The 15,753-nt window shown below is 37.1% G+C and overlaps 1 protein-coding gene across 1 annotated transcript in view; it reads right to left on the reverse strand.

Moving 5' to 3' along the window:
- The window catches only part of FAT4 (FAT atypical cadherin 4), a gene marked incomplete at both ends in the record, with an annotated part of 132,622 nt that overhangs the window by 41,029 nt on the left and 75,840 nt on the right, over positions 1 to 15,753 (reverse strand). Inside the window, 2 exons of the mRNA XM_079534259.1 lie at positions 10,804 to 10,978; positions 11,753 to 12,675. Of these exons, the coding sequence (XP_079390385.1) occupies positions 10,804 to 10,978; positions 11,753 to 12,675 (1,098 nt within the window). The remainder of the gene's footprint in view (positions 1 to 10,803; positions 10,979 to 11,752; positions 12,676 to 15,753) is intronic.

Consider the following 15,753-nt stretch of genomic DNA (forward strand, 5'->3'; position numbering starts at 1 on the left):
AGCTAGGGTAATATAAGCAACTCAGATCTCATTCAGTGCTAGTTTGTGGCTCGAGAAATATCCCGTAAGTCCAATATTAATTCAGCTGTTTGTAACATCCAAAGCCACTGCTTTTTGTCTCAAAACCAAAAATCATTCTCATTTTTCTTTGATGGAAAAACTCCTGCATCTACATTGCTTTCCTGTCTACACAGTTATCCAAATATGTCCTTTTTCCTCTCTAAGTAAAACATCACGTCCACAAATTTATTCCTTTATTCTATTATGCTGAAAGATAAAGTTGCAGTTTCACAGAGTTCTCAAAGCTTTTATTCACTTGAAATTAAATGTCTAGCTCACATTTCTGCAGTTACTGAGAAATATAAGAAGAGGAAATTACAAATGAAGTAATTTTCAATGGAAAAGAAATAGCTCGGGGCCAAACTCTACCATTCTCGGTGAACTTCCAGTGAAAGTTCTGCTTGCATAAGGACCACAGAATTTGGCCCCTGATAATAAGTAGGTTTCATAAAATGTAGATGTCATATTTGTGGTAAAAGAAGCACTTTCCATGGTTGGGCTGAGTTCCCAGATTTCTTAGTTTTGCTTCAATAGCAAATCTTACTCAAGTCAGTTATTCTAATTATGGTAGAGCATTATCCTTCTTATGTGAGTGCTTTTCACATTATGCTTAACATTTCGCATAAGTAAGAGTAGTTAAATTTGTGTAAATTCTGTTCTATTAATCTAACATTTGAATTGTCTCCAACCTATTTTTGGTAAACCAGACATGTTCACAATCTACATAAAATTGTTGTACACAGTACACAAGACTCTGCATTCTCCTACAAACAGCTCTGAATGCCACAGACTTACACTTTTCTTTTACTGAGCTTGCAGGGAAATTTCTACCAAACTTTCATAATATTTTAAACCATTTTGCAGTCGAAGTAGTAATTATTTCTGTCAGACACCTTTTATTTAGAGCATTTCTCTAGAGCTATACTAATAGTTTTTAGGTTCCAAAACACAGTCTCTCACAAAGGCTTAAAACATCCACATTGAAAAACCATTTTCAAGACAGATAGGGAAATGAAGCAGCCATCAAATGATTAATAGCCACAGAACGTGAAGTTAACTTAGGGAAATAAATGGGAAAGATCATACTGACTGCTCAGTGAACATCAAATCTTTAAAACTTAGAAGATAAAATTCATATATTATTCATATTATTACGAATTTTCAATATCTGTGCACTGTGGTCTGTTTTTATGAACAGAACAGTTTATTTTCAAGGTGACAGCTGTACATATACATTAAGCAGAGAGCCCCACAAATGTCCACATGTCATTGTTGAAATAAAGATTAACCTGGGAGAGTGTCAAAATAGCAACACAGAGTTCAGGAATAAAATTGCTTCCCACGGATGTTCTTCCAAAAACTTACGCTTTTTGCTTACATCTGCTAAGTAAACATGTGTCTGGGGATGAAGAGAAGGAGCAGACCTTGGGAACCTGCTCCTTGGAGGCCCATGGTGGAGAACAAGTTGCAAGATGAGGTTATGAGAGGCCACCTCATCCTAGGCTGGCTGTGGGACGCAGCTTCCCACTCTGCATAGAGCATCTGGGGAGATGCCAATAACGTGACACCAGGGGACTGTGGGGCAAGCAGGCAGGAGCTGAACCTCCCTCTTCTATTTGCCTCCTCTTTTGCCTGTTTTAGCAAGGCATGGCTGGCAGAGATCCCCAAGCAGGTCCCCTGTATGCTACTGCTCATCTGTGACTGATAGTCACAAAAAGAGTACGATGCCAAAAATGTGTCAGTGTAGAAATTAGAGCAGGCCTCTTCAACTTTTTGCTCCTACCCTCCAAGGGAAGACAGAACATGTTCAGGTCTCCACGTCACAGCCAGACTCTAGCACGAATATGGGGGAAAAGCACTTAGTGGGATAGAGGTGCAAAAGAAAACATCTGAAGGAAACTCGCAAAGCCACTGAGATGCTTCAAAAATGTTCACAAAAAGATTATGTTATTGGAAATCATCCCAGCTGTGTGCTAGTGGATAGCTTACAACAAAAACTAGAAATAAGAGAATGTGTTCAGCATATTATCCACATATTGTTTGAAGTTTTAACGGATCCTCAGTCTTGTCTGTGCAGTGGTTACTACAAAAGGCAGTACAACTATAATTCCTTTCAGAAACTAGGAACTCAAAGTTTTTGCCAAAAATAAAATATCAAAATTAAGTACTATAAAACTGACAATAAACTTAAGTAGAACACTACAGATAAAATTAACTAAAATTAAAAAAAAAAAAAAAATTAAATTAAATTAATCTAAAAGACTAATCAAAACACATATGGCAGACAATTTACATGTTTTGTGATAAATTAAACGCATCATTATCTTGAAAACTGGAAAGCAATTTAACAGAAATGGAATTTTTGCTTCACTGAAATGTGTTGCTTTGCAACAAAGCGGATTTCACTTCTGCAGTCAAACACTCAGTGAATGAGTCCCAGGGCTAGAAGCTGTATGCATTATTACAGAGCACTAACTTTATCACCCAAGTAAACAAGGCCTTTCTCATAATAAAGCAGCCAATCATTCTTAATGCTTTGATATGCAGATAGAGTGTTCTGAGCCTTACAGAAGCAAGCAGTATATAAAATGGAGATAGAGTAAGTTAAAACGCAACTAACTTGCACTACTCATTTAACTTTCAGTGTAAAAGAAGCTTGATTTGAAACACAGATAAATGTAAATTAATTTATTTACCTGGCACACAGAAGACAGTGCATACGTAAATGAGCAAAAGAAGTAATAATTTGTACAAGATTCTGGCTGCACTGAGCACAGCATAAGCTGGATGCTGGGCAGCTGATAAAGCAGATGTCAGTCAGCAACTCGTGGCTATCAGGTTTTGTCCTCCTTCCAAGACCCAAGTGTTTTATCAAGTGTTTTAATCTGGTAAAGCATAGGTCACTGGAGATGGGGTTTAGGAAAGACGTGTGCAACTATCTAAGATTTCTTAGCAAGAACCACATTTAAATCCAGAACAAAAAAACTGCCTTTTTCCAAGGAAGGTTCACAAGAAGTTTTAAGGCCGATTTCTTACAGCTGAACATAATTTTCATAACAAGAACTGACAGATGACTGCCTGTAAGGGAGCATCTCCATGTGTCTATGGTGTATATACAGTGTCCAAGGGTAGAGGCATGGCAGTGCACACCACCAGGGAGTCTGGTGACTGCAGCTAGATTAAAGAATAAATTAAAAAAATACATAAAGATTTAAAATAAATATTTTCTTAAATCATCAAACACCCTATCCTTGTTATAAGTTATTGCTGTAAACAGAAAAAAAGAAACAAAAACGACATAAACAAAAAACAACCAACCAAAACAAACAACAACAACAACAAAAAACACCAGAAAAGTTGGCTCCTGGAGGGACTGCTGACTAAATCAAATTTTGACTGCTTGTAACTCTTGAGTATCCCACAGAGAAATTCCTGTAATGCGTGATTTTGAATTATGCTTTAAAAACACCCTTTATAAATAACAAAGATTAACCAGCAGGATAAGTTTTCAGGTCACATGAACAAGTTTTACTCATTTTATCCTTGTAATTAAAGTTTTCTGAAATTGTAGCTTTTTTACTGAAGCAGAACTAGCAGACTTTCCATTTATAAAGTGTAACATCTGATTTAGAAAACAGTTTAAGATCACCATAACTGGAAATGTATTTGTATTTATAAAAGGCTGAAATTTTTTCCTTGCATAGCATAATGATTACTTATCTTACTCTTTTGCAAAACAACATTCAACAAACTCTTCAACACCTCTGCAGTAGAATTTCATTTAAAAGTGATGTAAGCAAAAGGACAATTTTTTTAAGTTAATTTTCACTTAAGACTTCTAAGTTGATTGTAGCAAGACGAATGATAGAACAGATAAGAGTAATACTGGATATTTGAGTTTCCTGCATTAGTGGTGCAATAAGCTAATCTTTAAGGTCTTTTTCAACCTGAGCAATTCTATGATTCTATAATACTGTAACAGAATAAGCAAGAACATCATCCACACTCATTATTCAATCTTCCTACAAGGCATAAAACTATGTTCAATGACACAAGAATTCTCACCACTATTTTTGATAAACCAAAAGAAGAAATTAACACTATCCCAACCAAAAAGAGTACACAGTGAAAAAGAGAGCAGTTCACCCAACAACTTCCAGCTAGAAACAGATTATCTCATTTAAAATAAACCTGTAAATGACTTGCTGGATTCTCCACAATCTTGACAGAGGAGAAAAGGAATTACACAAGAAATGTTTGAATGGAAAGGTACATTAAATTGACCGTTTTTCTAAAAGTAGTAAGAGCATTTCTGAACTAAAGAAGATAAACATTTTAATATATATTTGTAACTCTGCCCATTTGTAAGTCTGCCCATGATTTTAACCTAAGTGAAAAAGTAACTTTCCTCCTTTTCATAGATATTTTAGCTTACTCTGGCCAGCTGACCCCTTTGCCAATCTGAATACACATCTCTCCCCCATCTCACCCCAGAGAACACAAAAACTTGGATTTAGCCCAGGGGCTCTCGATGAACTATTTCAAAAATAATGATCTAATAATGAAGGTTTAACTCCAAATAGAAGGCAAAATCCCTCAAATGGTATTCTAGGGCTGGATTACACATCTTGCAGGGAAGTCCTCTAAAGGGATGGGCTAAAACTTCATCTCCTTTGGGGAGTAAATTTGCCACATAATATAGACATAGACATAGCCTCTTCCTTGGCAATTAATCTCTAAGGGACATCTGACTGACTTTGCCATAATCCTCCTGCCTAAACAGCTCTGTGAGCCTGCTGAGTTCCAGAGAAAAATTAAAACATTGCCAACAGTTTCTAGGCTCCATGAAATGGTAGGATCTTGATATTAGCCTCCCAAATCTACAAAAGGCCACTCTCCTCTCTCTTGATTTTAAACAATGGTAACACAAAATAAATGCTGTGATAAGTCAGTTGCCAGTTCTCTTGTCTGATTTAGAAATAAGTTTAAAAAAATCACGCAGAACTACTGAAACAATAGATTTTGTAACAGTGGTGAAATAGTAAAAATAAAACAACTAGTAAAATAGCAAAACTACACTCAAATAGATAGCGTTGGCATGAGGAAGTGCTTCCCTAACAGCACGGAAATAAATGGGGCTGGGATAAAAACAAACATTCATTCTGACAGAGCTGTGGCATAAAACAGATCCTACAAGAGCGCATTCATTATGTAAACTGCTCAGCACCAAGGTAAGTACGTCAGCTTCATTTAGCTCACCCATGGCTGAAGTAATGTGCATATTTAGACATAATACAGAAAGCATGAAAAACAGGCCATTTCTAAAGGGAATTTGTGACTTGTTTGTTTGTTTTGACAGTAACAAGATTTAATAATAGCTGCATTTGCTTTAAAAACACAGCTCATTCTTTTAAAGCAATATGTTTTCACACTGCAAACTGCCTGTTAAGTAGAAACAGTGTATGCTAAGAAAACAGGATGAGTATAAATGTCTCTAAGCCCAGTCGTATAAATCTCACATAATGTTAACCCTCAAGACTTTCTTTCCATCACCAGAAAATAGAGCCTGCAGTTTCTCCAATATGAAAATACAGTCATCCTTTACTTGTCACTACAGACCAGGAAATATCTTAAAACATGTCAAAAGAAAGGGTTAGAAGAACAATACAACTATATTGTCAGATTTAATTTGATTTTAAGATTGAAGTGAACCAAAAGCATATGTCAAATGAGAATTCCTGAGAAGGATATAACCTCTATGTTTGGTTGCCCTCCTGCATTCTTGAGGAAAGAATGCATAAGTTAAGGGCCAACATTTTGTAAAGAAAAAACATATGGTAGCTTTTTGACACAGGCCAGGAAGGTATACGACAATCAGCTAACTAAATACATTAATCACTCCACTGGTTTATGCCTTTCAGATTTATCTATATTAGTAAATAGGTTATTCTAAGAAAATAATTTAAAAACCCACAGCAACACAGATTCTAATTAGAAACATCACATTTTGATTGTGGCTTTATTGTGGCAACATGCTGCTCTGTCCAATCAAAGCAAGATATGGTGGTTGCAGTTTATTTAAACAGTAGTCCTGAGCAGCTAGCAGGTTTCCAGATGTGCTACTCTACCTCCCTGTGACCAATAAATAAAAGGAGGAGGACTGTTGGAATGCTAACATTTTCTCCAGAAAATGGCTCAACGAGTTAAAGCTATGGATGATAAAAGAGGCTGCAGCACTTCTTGTCAGGCTGCCAGGACTGAATGTTTACTCATTGCTGGGTCCCCAACAGATGGGGGGAAAAAATCATTGAGAAAGTCCCTTTTCCCAACCATTTCGCCATGAAGAAGATTAGAGAAAAGCAAAACAGATGATTTATGTGTTAGAAACAGACCCGTAAAGACTCATTCAAATAGTTTCACGTAGGTTTCTCAGTGTTTATGTTAGCAGATATTTTGGAGGAGCATCTGTAATCTAAACACTATCATGTTATTCCACAGACCATCATTTTGCCTGTCATATTTATATTTCACACACTCTGGTCTACAGCTTTTGCTGCACGAGGAGCTCTAAACTAGGACGGGTGAACTTTGGGGCTGAATTATGCTTTGTTTCTTAACCAAAGCCACAGGTGTACAGCTCTGGAAGATGTTGAATGCTTCTAATGAGGGATGCTTTGTGCCTCTTTTTAATATCCTACTGCTTAGACCAATAGTCAACTATCTGAGACAAGTAAGGACGAAATGCAAAAGTGAGGAAAGAGGCTGAAATCATGAATCTTTGTGGATACTGTCTCAGAGAAACTGAGCATGAACCAGACTATATGGCCACAAATCACTGAATCACAATCACTGTCATCTGCTACTGAGCCAAGCACCAGAAAATGTTTCATCAGATTTTGATACTGCACTCTGTTGATTCAAGATCTATCTTGAGGAGTGTGTAGAAGATAGCAAGCAGCGTCAAAGAATAGCTGGGTCAGAGCCAAGTTGACACTTACTTCATGACTCTGACTTTTGCTTGGGAAAGCATTTTTCTGAAAACTGCCCAATTGCCATCTCTGGTGCACATGATCCTGCCAGTGATCCCTTTCTCACCTGCAGCACATACTTACAAGCAGCTTGGCTCAACTCTTAATATTCAGCAACCTAACAACTTTTCTTACGTGCCCAGGACTGAAATCTGGGCTCTAGGGAGAGCATGCCTGCACTGTGTGATGAAGCACAGACTCCTCAGCCAGTGTGGGCACCTGATCCCATGCAGCCCAGCTGGCGCTATGCTTTGGATGTGCGGGCTGACATTTTGCCATGTTGTAATCCTTCATCTGCTACAAATAGACTCGGGGTTGTGCTGCCAATATGTGCTATTAAAACCCACAAGGTTCGGGGGATGAAGTGATGGTCATGAGCAAAGGGGCTACACTTTCTGAGGACACAGACTGTTTTCAATGCATTGTGCTGGCACTTCCGGACAAAAATAATTAATTCTTCCATCAATTTCTCCATAGACAACTACAAAAACACTCTAAGTGCCACAGCCACAAATAGATGAACTGATAACAAACATAACTAAGAAATTCTTGATTATGTATAGGGAGATCAGGAGGACATTCAAAAACAAGTTGAAAATTCATCAGTTCTTAAATCAAAACGTGCCTCTGAGCATGTATTGTGTCTGCTTCTTTGAAACAAAGGGAAGAGTTGGCACAGATTTCTATAGGAGTAGAGTATCATTCTCTAATGTTTTAAATTAGTCAGTGGAGCATAAAAAAATTGAGATGTAGGTTCTATGAAAAATAGGAAATAGGTTGGAAAGAGAGAATTTTGCCCTTGATGTACTACCCAGACCTCATCAGAGCTAATTGCTTCTGGACACCTACCATGATATTTGTCTGGAAAAGAAACTATATAAGACGTAGCATATATAGCAAGACTTGTTTGGCTTCCAAAGGGGAACCAAAAGACAGCTTATTACAGCTAATAAAACCTGTACTCAAAGTGCAAACCTCTTTCTTGATTTATTTTCAGAGATAATATGGATGTAAATGATTTTAGACACGTCTGCTCTCTTCAACATTTTGGCAGCCACTGATTTCTTACACTGCAGCACTACCTGTTCTTTATTTGTTGTGGGTTGAATTGACTCTATGCACGATTCTTCTTTGTAAGAATAGAAGCATTATTAGACAAATACAAGCTAAGATACTAGAAAGACATAGTTATATTAGGCAAAAAAACTGGACATGCCAGTGAGAATTTATTTTATAAGCATTTATCAGCTGCTCTAGAACAGAATATTTGAATGCACTATTTACCCATTTCAGATACATCACTGCCATCTTTCTAGTAGTACAACCAGAAATACCTTATTTAATGAATCAAACATCAACCAGCAAAGGTCAGCATGTTACTGCCTGGATATCCATCACATAACCCTACCAGTAGCGTTTGTATATTTTAAAGTAATACATTCTTCTTCTGATAAGCTACAACTCTTTTAAGAAAGACTTTTTCCCCCATCATTTTTTCTTTTTTTCTATTTCAGCTGCCAGATGTCTACAGTAATTGTTGTGCATTCCACATACGATAATGTAATACACAGTAATACAAAACTTAAGACAAAGCTCAACAGAAAACTCAGAGTCTGTAGCTTGGTCCTTTTTCCATATTACTGTGGCAAACATTACTCTTTGAAGAGGCCTCAAACAAATTATCTATCTGTATATCTGTACTCTCTACTACCTAGACTGATGAACTCATTATGAGTAATTTAAACATAACAGGGGTCCCCTAAAATTTCTTCTCTGAGTACCTGTTATGACTACAGTCCACTTACTAATTCCCAGAAATCAAGGGAAATTTTGGCATCAGCTTCTGCAGGAGCAAATTTTCCCATGATGTTTTATTTAGATAAATCACTGCTAACATAGTTTCAAACATTTTCTTAGATGGCATGAATTTAGAGCAGGTTTCCAGTCCAATCAAAAGATAACATCTAACATTAATTGGCTAAAAGCTGTAACAAATCATACCGACTGTCCGGTTGGAAACTTAAATGCACTGAACAGTTACCTTTAACTTAATGTCCCTATTTAGCATCTGTTTCTGAACATTTTTGTTAGCATCTTTTTGTGCTGGTAAGAGGAAGCAACATCCTGAGATGCTGAGACCATGGAAAATTATTTAAAAACAAAAAAACAAAAAAACAAAAAACAAACAGCTTCAAATAATGCTCAATCAGCATAACATATACGAGCTTAAGATAGGAACTAATGATACATGCTGCTATTGTTGTCAGCCACTGAAGACAAAGGTTCTATGCATAATTCGTATATTAAATCCTCCCCTGAACTTGCTGAAACTAAGAAGTCTTCAAATACAGATAAATATTTTCATTTCATTGGATAAAAATTCTGGATTTCACATTTTTTAGGACTCAGTTTAGGAAAAGATTATGCTATTGTCAAACTTTTGGCTTATATGTGGTGCTCAGCAGAGAGTGGAACTGATTTCTTGCTTGTTTTTTTTAGAAGGATAATCATTGTTTGCCACTTGACACATGCCCTATGAATTCAGACTCCACATATTTCATATGTAGGGCTAAATTCTACAGAATTCTACTCAATTTCTAGACTTGCAACTCAGACTGGGGCAGAAAACAGGCACCATGGATTTGCTCTCTCTGATGTATCCAGATTCAGAAGTAACATAAGCTTGTTCAAGCCCAAGCATGTCCAACTCACAAGTGTGCACTCTGCAGCTATACAGTAATGGAAAGCCAGTGTAAAAAAATACAATGTGGCATAGTATCTGCAGCCAAAGTACAAGACAAATGATTTGCCAAGTCCTAAAATCATATTTCACAGTTTCAGCTGTGCTCAGACTGTGAAATACCTGAGCACTGCTGCAATAGGAAAATATAAGTCACAGACACTGTCACTGACATAAGACACTGTGCACAATACAGTAGAAAACAAAACTGTACCAACTTGTCAACAAGTTCGGTTTGCTTCTATTTTTATTATTACAAATTAAGAACAAGTCCTGCAGTAAATTACAAACCATCAGATTCTGAGGACTGGAGATATGTCCAGGATAAGATGCATAATGTCTTTGTTAGCAATACTCATATCCAAATCTGCAACCAACATTTTATACTCAGACACCTGTAGTCAAAAAGTCATTAATCTTCATAATAAGAATTCATGTCTGTGTTTTAAACTGAGGGACCGTAAAATACATTTGGGATTTTGAAGCAACCTAAAACTGGATGGTAAGAAAAGCAGAAAATTCAAATGCTGAAATCTAAATTGTCATGACTCTTGAGAGGTAACATTTCAGTAAGATTAACTGTGTAATCCATAGCTCTTTCCTGGCCCTTGGTTTGAAATGTCTGCACATTTCTGATGACAACACTAAACTGTTTTTTATTGCTATTGATGAGGCTCTCATGACCTCGGTAGGATCACTCACTGCTATGGTGGAAATAAACATAACCCATCTAAAATCTGTAGTGAAACCTACTAATGCATAAGGATAAAAATCTTGATTTCAGGAAAATGAATTCCCTTTGACATCATGTGAGCCCAGATTTCACCCTGGAGAGCTAAACTGAAACCTGGGTACAAATCTCCATGCACTACAATTTCAGGTTGTGAAGAAAGTACTTTTTTTTTTTTGCATCAGGAATGTAATGCTGTCAAGTAATGCAAGACTTAACCAGAAGAGACTGCACATTTGCTTTACCTGAGTCAGCAGCTGTGATCAATAAAACATACTGCTCCTTCGTTTCTCGGTCCAGGCTTTGCACCAAGCGCAGCTCCCCACTGGCTGAGAGAATAAAGGCTCCTTCTTCATTGCCACTCACCAGGACATAGGTAAGCTTGCTGTTTAGGCCTTGATCATCATCTCTTGCTACAACCTACAAAAGCAACATAAAGGCATGAAAAAAAAATTCAGTGACCAATAAGTGCGGGGTCTACACAATTTTATTGGGGTAGAGAAAATATTCTCTACCACATTAATCCTAATTAATGGATTGAACTAATCCCAGTACCTTAAGAGCTATTATAAACTAGCTGTAATGGTGAAATGACTTAAAACAGTGATGATGGACTTAAAAGCACTGCTTGAAAATTTTAAAATAATTAATTACTTATCTTTCTTATGTTTAAATACATAAAGATGGCATTGGGATGCAGTGAAAATCACAGAGGACTTGGTACAGACTGAGCTCAATATCAAAGAACACACTGCATATCCTGCCATCTCAATCCATTTATTGCTCTTTCAGTGCTTGGAATAGAGCTTCATCCTACATGGGCAAGGACCAGATGGACAGATTTGTTGCTTGGATTTTGAGAATGAGCTGAGAGAATAGGGCAAACTCTTGAAGTCCTAGAGTGTGTGAAAAGATAGATGGGGGGGAAGTAGAGGGAGGATGACACAAAACCAACTTCAAAGCCCAATACAAAATTTTGGCAAAAAGCAGAAAAAAAAATACAAAAAGGAAAACAAAACAGCAACTATTGTTTGTTAGATTACAGCCAAAAGGCAACTTTTCAATCTTGTTTTTTTTTGTTTTTTTGTTATTTTTTTTTCCAATGGTCAAGGTATACTAATAAAATATTCCAAGGCATTGTAGCAATTGTATGTAATTGTAGCAAATGCATGTCAATTTATTGAGTGTACTCACCTGAAGAATGACTTTTGGAAGCGTCTCTAAATTCTCAGGAACATTCACATTGTAGGGAGAAAGTTCAAATGTGGGAATGTAATCATTAACATCTTTCAGAACAATATTGACTGTTGTGGTGTCAGTCCTTGGGCTGCTTCCACGATCGGAGGACTGAACACTCAGCATATAGGAGGGTTTCCTCTCTCTGTCCAAAGGCTTAGCAACCGTTATCACCCCCGTCACAGAATCGATGCGAAACTCATTGCCAGTATCTCCACTCACAATGGAATAGCGAACCTGCCCATTTGTACCCTCATCTCCATCAGTAGCAAGCACCTGGATTAAATCTGTCCCTGTCAAAGTATTTTCCTCCAACTCTACTCTATAAAGCTTTTGTGCAAAAATGGGATTGTTATCATTAATGTCGAGGACTATGACTACCACATCTGTAGATGAAGAAAGCGATGGCTGGCCCTTGTCCGTAGCCACCACAGTCAATGTGTAGTTGGACACAGCTTCTCTGTCAAGCTCTCCGATCAGCCTGACCTCACCATCAATAGTGCCAATGCTGAATTTATTGCCCAGAGGCCTAAGCAGACTGTACTCGATGTAGCTGTTTGGACCGCTGTCAGGGTCAGTCGCCTGTGCCTTGAACACGACTGTGTCTATCGGTGTATTTTCTGGGATGTAGGTCAGCTTTGGAGAGATAAAGCTAGGAGGGCTGTCGTTCACATCCAGCAGAATAATGGAGACTTGAGCTGTACTTGTGTACCTGGAGGCAGGGAGAGGGGCCATGTCGTGGACTTGAACAACAAGGCTATAGAAAGACTGCCTTTCCCGATCCAAAGGTTGTTGGATGCTCAGCACCCCGCTGTTGTCGATACCAAAGTGCCCTACGCTGTCCCCGGAGGCGATGCTGAATGACAGCTGTGAGTTGGAGCCTGGGGGAAATGAAAACAGGTAGGTAAGAGAGTGTGCCTTAATCCCACTGACCTAGATATACAGATGCTTCTAGCCTCATTTCCTATGGAAATGAGGAGCATATGAACATGCCTCCCATTCAGTTTCCTCATCATAATTTTTGAATCCAACAGTTAATTTCAGCAGAGTTTCACAGTGGAACATAAGCCATGGGAAATAATTAAATTCTGACAGGAGCTGAAGAGGGACAGGGAAGGATGTTGTTAATTAGAGAGGCCACTGAGGGAAAGGCCAGCAGATCTCATCCCTGTACTTCTTTCAGCAAGAACTGCAGTGAGAACATGCACGACTTGTCACATATGCAATAGTTTTGAAGAAAATATCAGTAGTTCTGCTGCTAACAGGACAGCTTTTTGCTCCATTCTCTCCATTTCTAGTCAACAACATTATCATTGACATAATTATTTCATGATTTCTTCCAACCAATTAAAACAAACAAACAAACAAAAAAAACCCAGAAAGTCCCATGCCTAGATGGAGCAGGCCAAGAGTGAATACTGTGGAGAGGTATGCTTACCATACAAGGAAGTGTTCAAAAACACCAGATGAATAGCCTTCATCTTATGACTGAAACATAACTAGCAATTATGGTCAAGGGAGTGATTTATACTTGTGGCATGGGAAATGCATTCTGAGTCTTGACAAGGCTACAAAATGACTCTAAATATGCCACATAGCAAACAATGTGTATTGCCACTTCTGTGTCAGAGCTCAATCTAAACAGCTAATTGTTGGAACACCCAGTGGAAATAGAAATAAGTCTTCTTTCATTTATACACATATAAATGTGTATATATATATATATATATATATATGGACTTCTTTATGCAGATACACTAAGTATTTATCTCATTAATATTTTAATTCATATTGATTTGTTTTCTTGTTTTGGGTCATGAAGACTATGATTTAGGATTAGCAGATTAACAGACTTTTCACTACTCATTTACCCCTCAAATTCACTTTTACATGCAAAGAAACCAAGCTGCCTGCTTAAGCAGATTGTTACTTTGTTGTACATTTTGTCATTTTTACTCAGCAGCTTTTTTCCCTCCAACTAAATTGCTTTGATTACAATATTATTATTGTATTTGATTTTTTAATTGCTGCTCTTTATTATGCTCAGACTCAGGAACTCTAGTTCTACTTGCCTTTCCCCAAGGGCTACTCTAATTGGCACCTTTCTCTCTCTCCTCTTCTTTATATGGACATAATTACAAAGTAAATAGAACCAAACATAAAAGACAAAATATTTTTATACAGTTAAAGAAATGAATACATTTATATGCCAGATATTAGTGTTTCTACATTACTTTGATCAACTAAAGCAATGTAAAAACATAATACTATTCTATTTCCTGTTCAGCTGTACTTCAAAATGATTAATTACATGAATGGAAGACTTCTGATTTCAGTAAAGTACTTCCTGACAATTCAGTATCTTGGCAACTGACTTCAGAAATAGGTAGAAATTAGAACATTTAGATGAAAATCATTTTTTACTAAATTTTAATACTTTTTTAATCCACTGTTTGCTATAGTGGCACTTGTTCCTATTAAATTTACTACCTGTTCTTCTCACCTTCTATTTCCCCTGTAGTTTTAACTGATATTTACTATGTATCTGTAGGGTTCAAGCTGACACAAACAGCTGTTGTTTCCCCAAGGTGTGTCAAACAAAAAAATGACAGTGGAGCTGTTTCACTATCACAGTCAGTTTTGTCTTTTACCAGTGTTTATCCTAAAACAGGAATACATCACTAGAAAACAATGTCTTTTAAGAGCTCTTCTGATCTTTGAAATCATGTAGCACAAACAATCAATGAAATTATATTTGTGTGCACTGTCTGCAAATCACATGCAGAGCAGTACAGAAACAGTTATTTCTGTACTCTAACCAAATACAAGAAAGCACAGGATAAAAAGGTTTGATCTTGAAACAAAAATACCAACAGATGATAAGATTTGCTGAAGTTGCAGTCCTACTGGGTAACTAAGCCTGGCATGACCTTGGAATTAAATTTCTGCCCTACTAATTTTAAATTCAACCTATTAAAAAAAGTCAGTGTGCCAGAAAATAGAAGAGGCAAGATATCTGGCTGACTTTTCACTGAACTGCTCTTCTAAAGCTCATTTGCTTCCTTCCTACCTGACTGGATGATAAATGTAAAATTGTATGTCAGTGTCATGACAGTTCACATTCATTGTACACAGATAGACATTAATGTACGAAAGAAAGCAGATCCATAACATCTAAGTGGAACTAACTTTCAAGAATGTTTGAAACCAAGCATCATACTGCTTATTTTTTTAAGGTTTTTCTTTTCTCTTCCTATTTCAGTTGTTAGAGTTTGCATATATATATTTTTTTCATTCTACAGTTTCTTCCCACTGTATATAGTAATGTAGGTGAGAATACTTGGATAGAAAAGATGAACTATGAGAGGAGACAGATGAGAAACAACCACATTTCTCTGCAAGTCTAAAGAAGAAATCACTTCCCCGGATACAAGTATAAGTTCCTCCTCCAATTTACACTTAGCTTACATACAAAATCTTTAACAAGAGTAGAGAAAGAAATATCCATACAAGAACAGCCAATATAATGAAATTGTAATTTCTGACTTGCTGGCTTATCTTATGAAACCTCTTTTCTCTATCACTTTCTCAATTTGGTCTTAAAAAATGTTGCACAATCTTTACCACAGAAAGTACTATCCATCAGCACTTGGATGTTCCCACAAAAACGTCTGTAATCTGGACAACCTAGTATTTCCTGAGGAAAAAAAGTTATTTCACTGAACCATCTCAATGAGCTCAGTTGTTGTATGTGAACAATCTAAAACTCCTTGAAGCACGTGGGTGCTCTGTGCTTGAAGTGCACCTTTCAGTGTAAGGAGTGTCTATGGTCTTTCCTGAGCCTCTTGAGTTAAGAGGTGACAAGTTTGCCTAACATGTCACAAAATATCCTTCACCTGGAAACTCAGCATATGTGCTATGAATAACTCTGTATTAAGCCACCCTGAGTAATGTCTGTG

The sequence above is a fragment of the Tetrao urogallus genome (assembly GCF_951394365.1).
Source record: "Tetrao urogallus genome assembly, chromosome: 4".
NCBI classification, from domain to species: Eukaryota; Metazoa; Chordata; class Aves; order Galliformes; family Phasianidae; genus Tetrao; species Tetrao urogallus.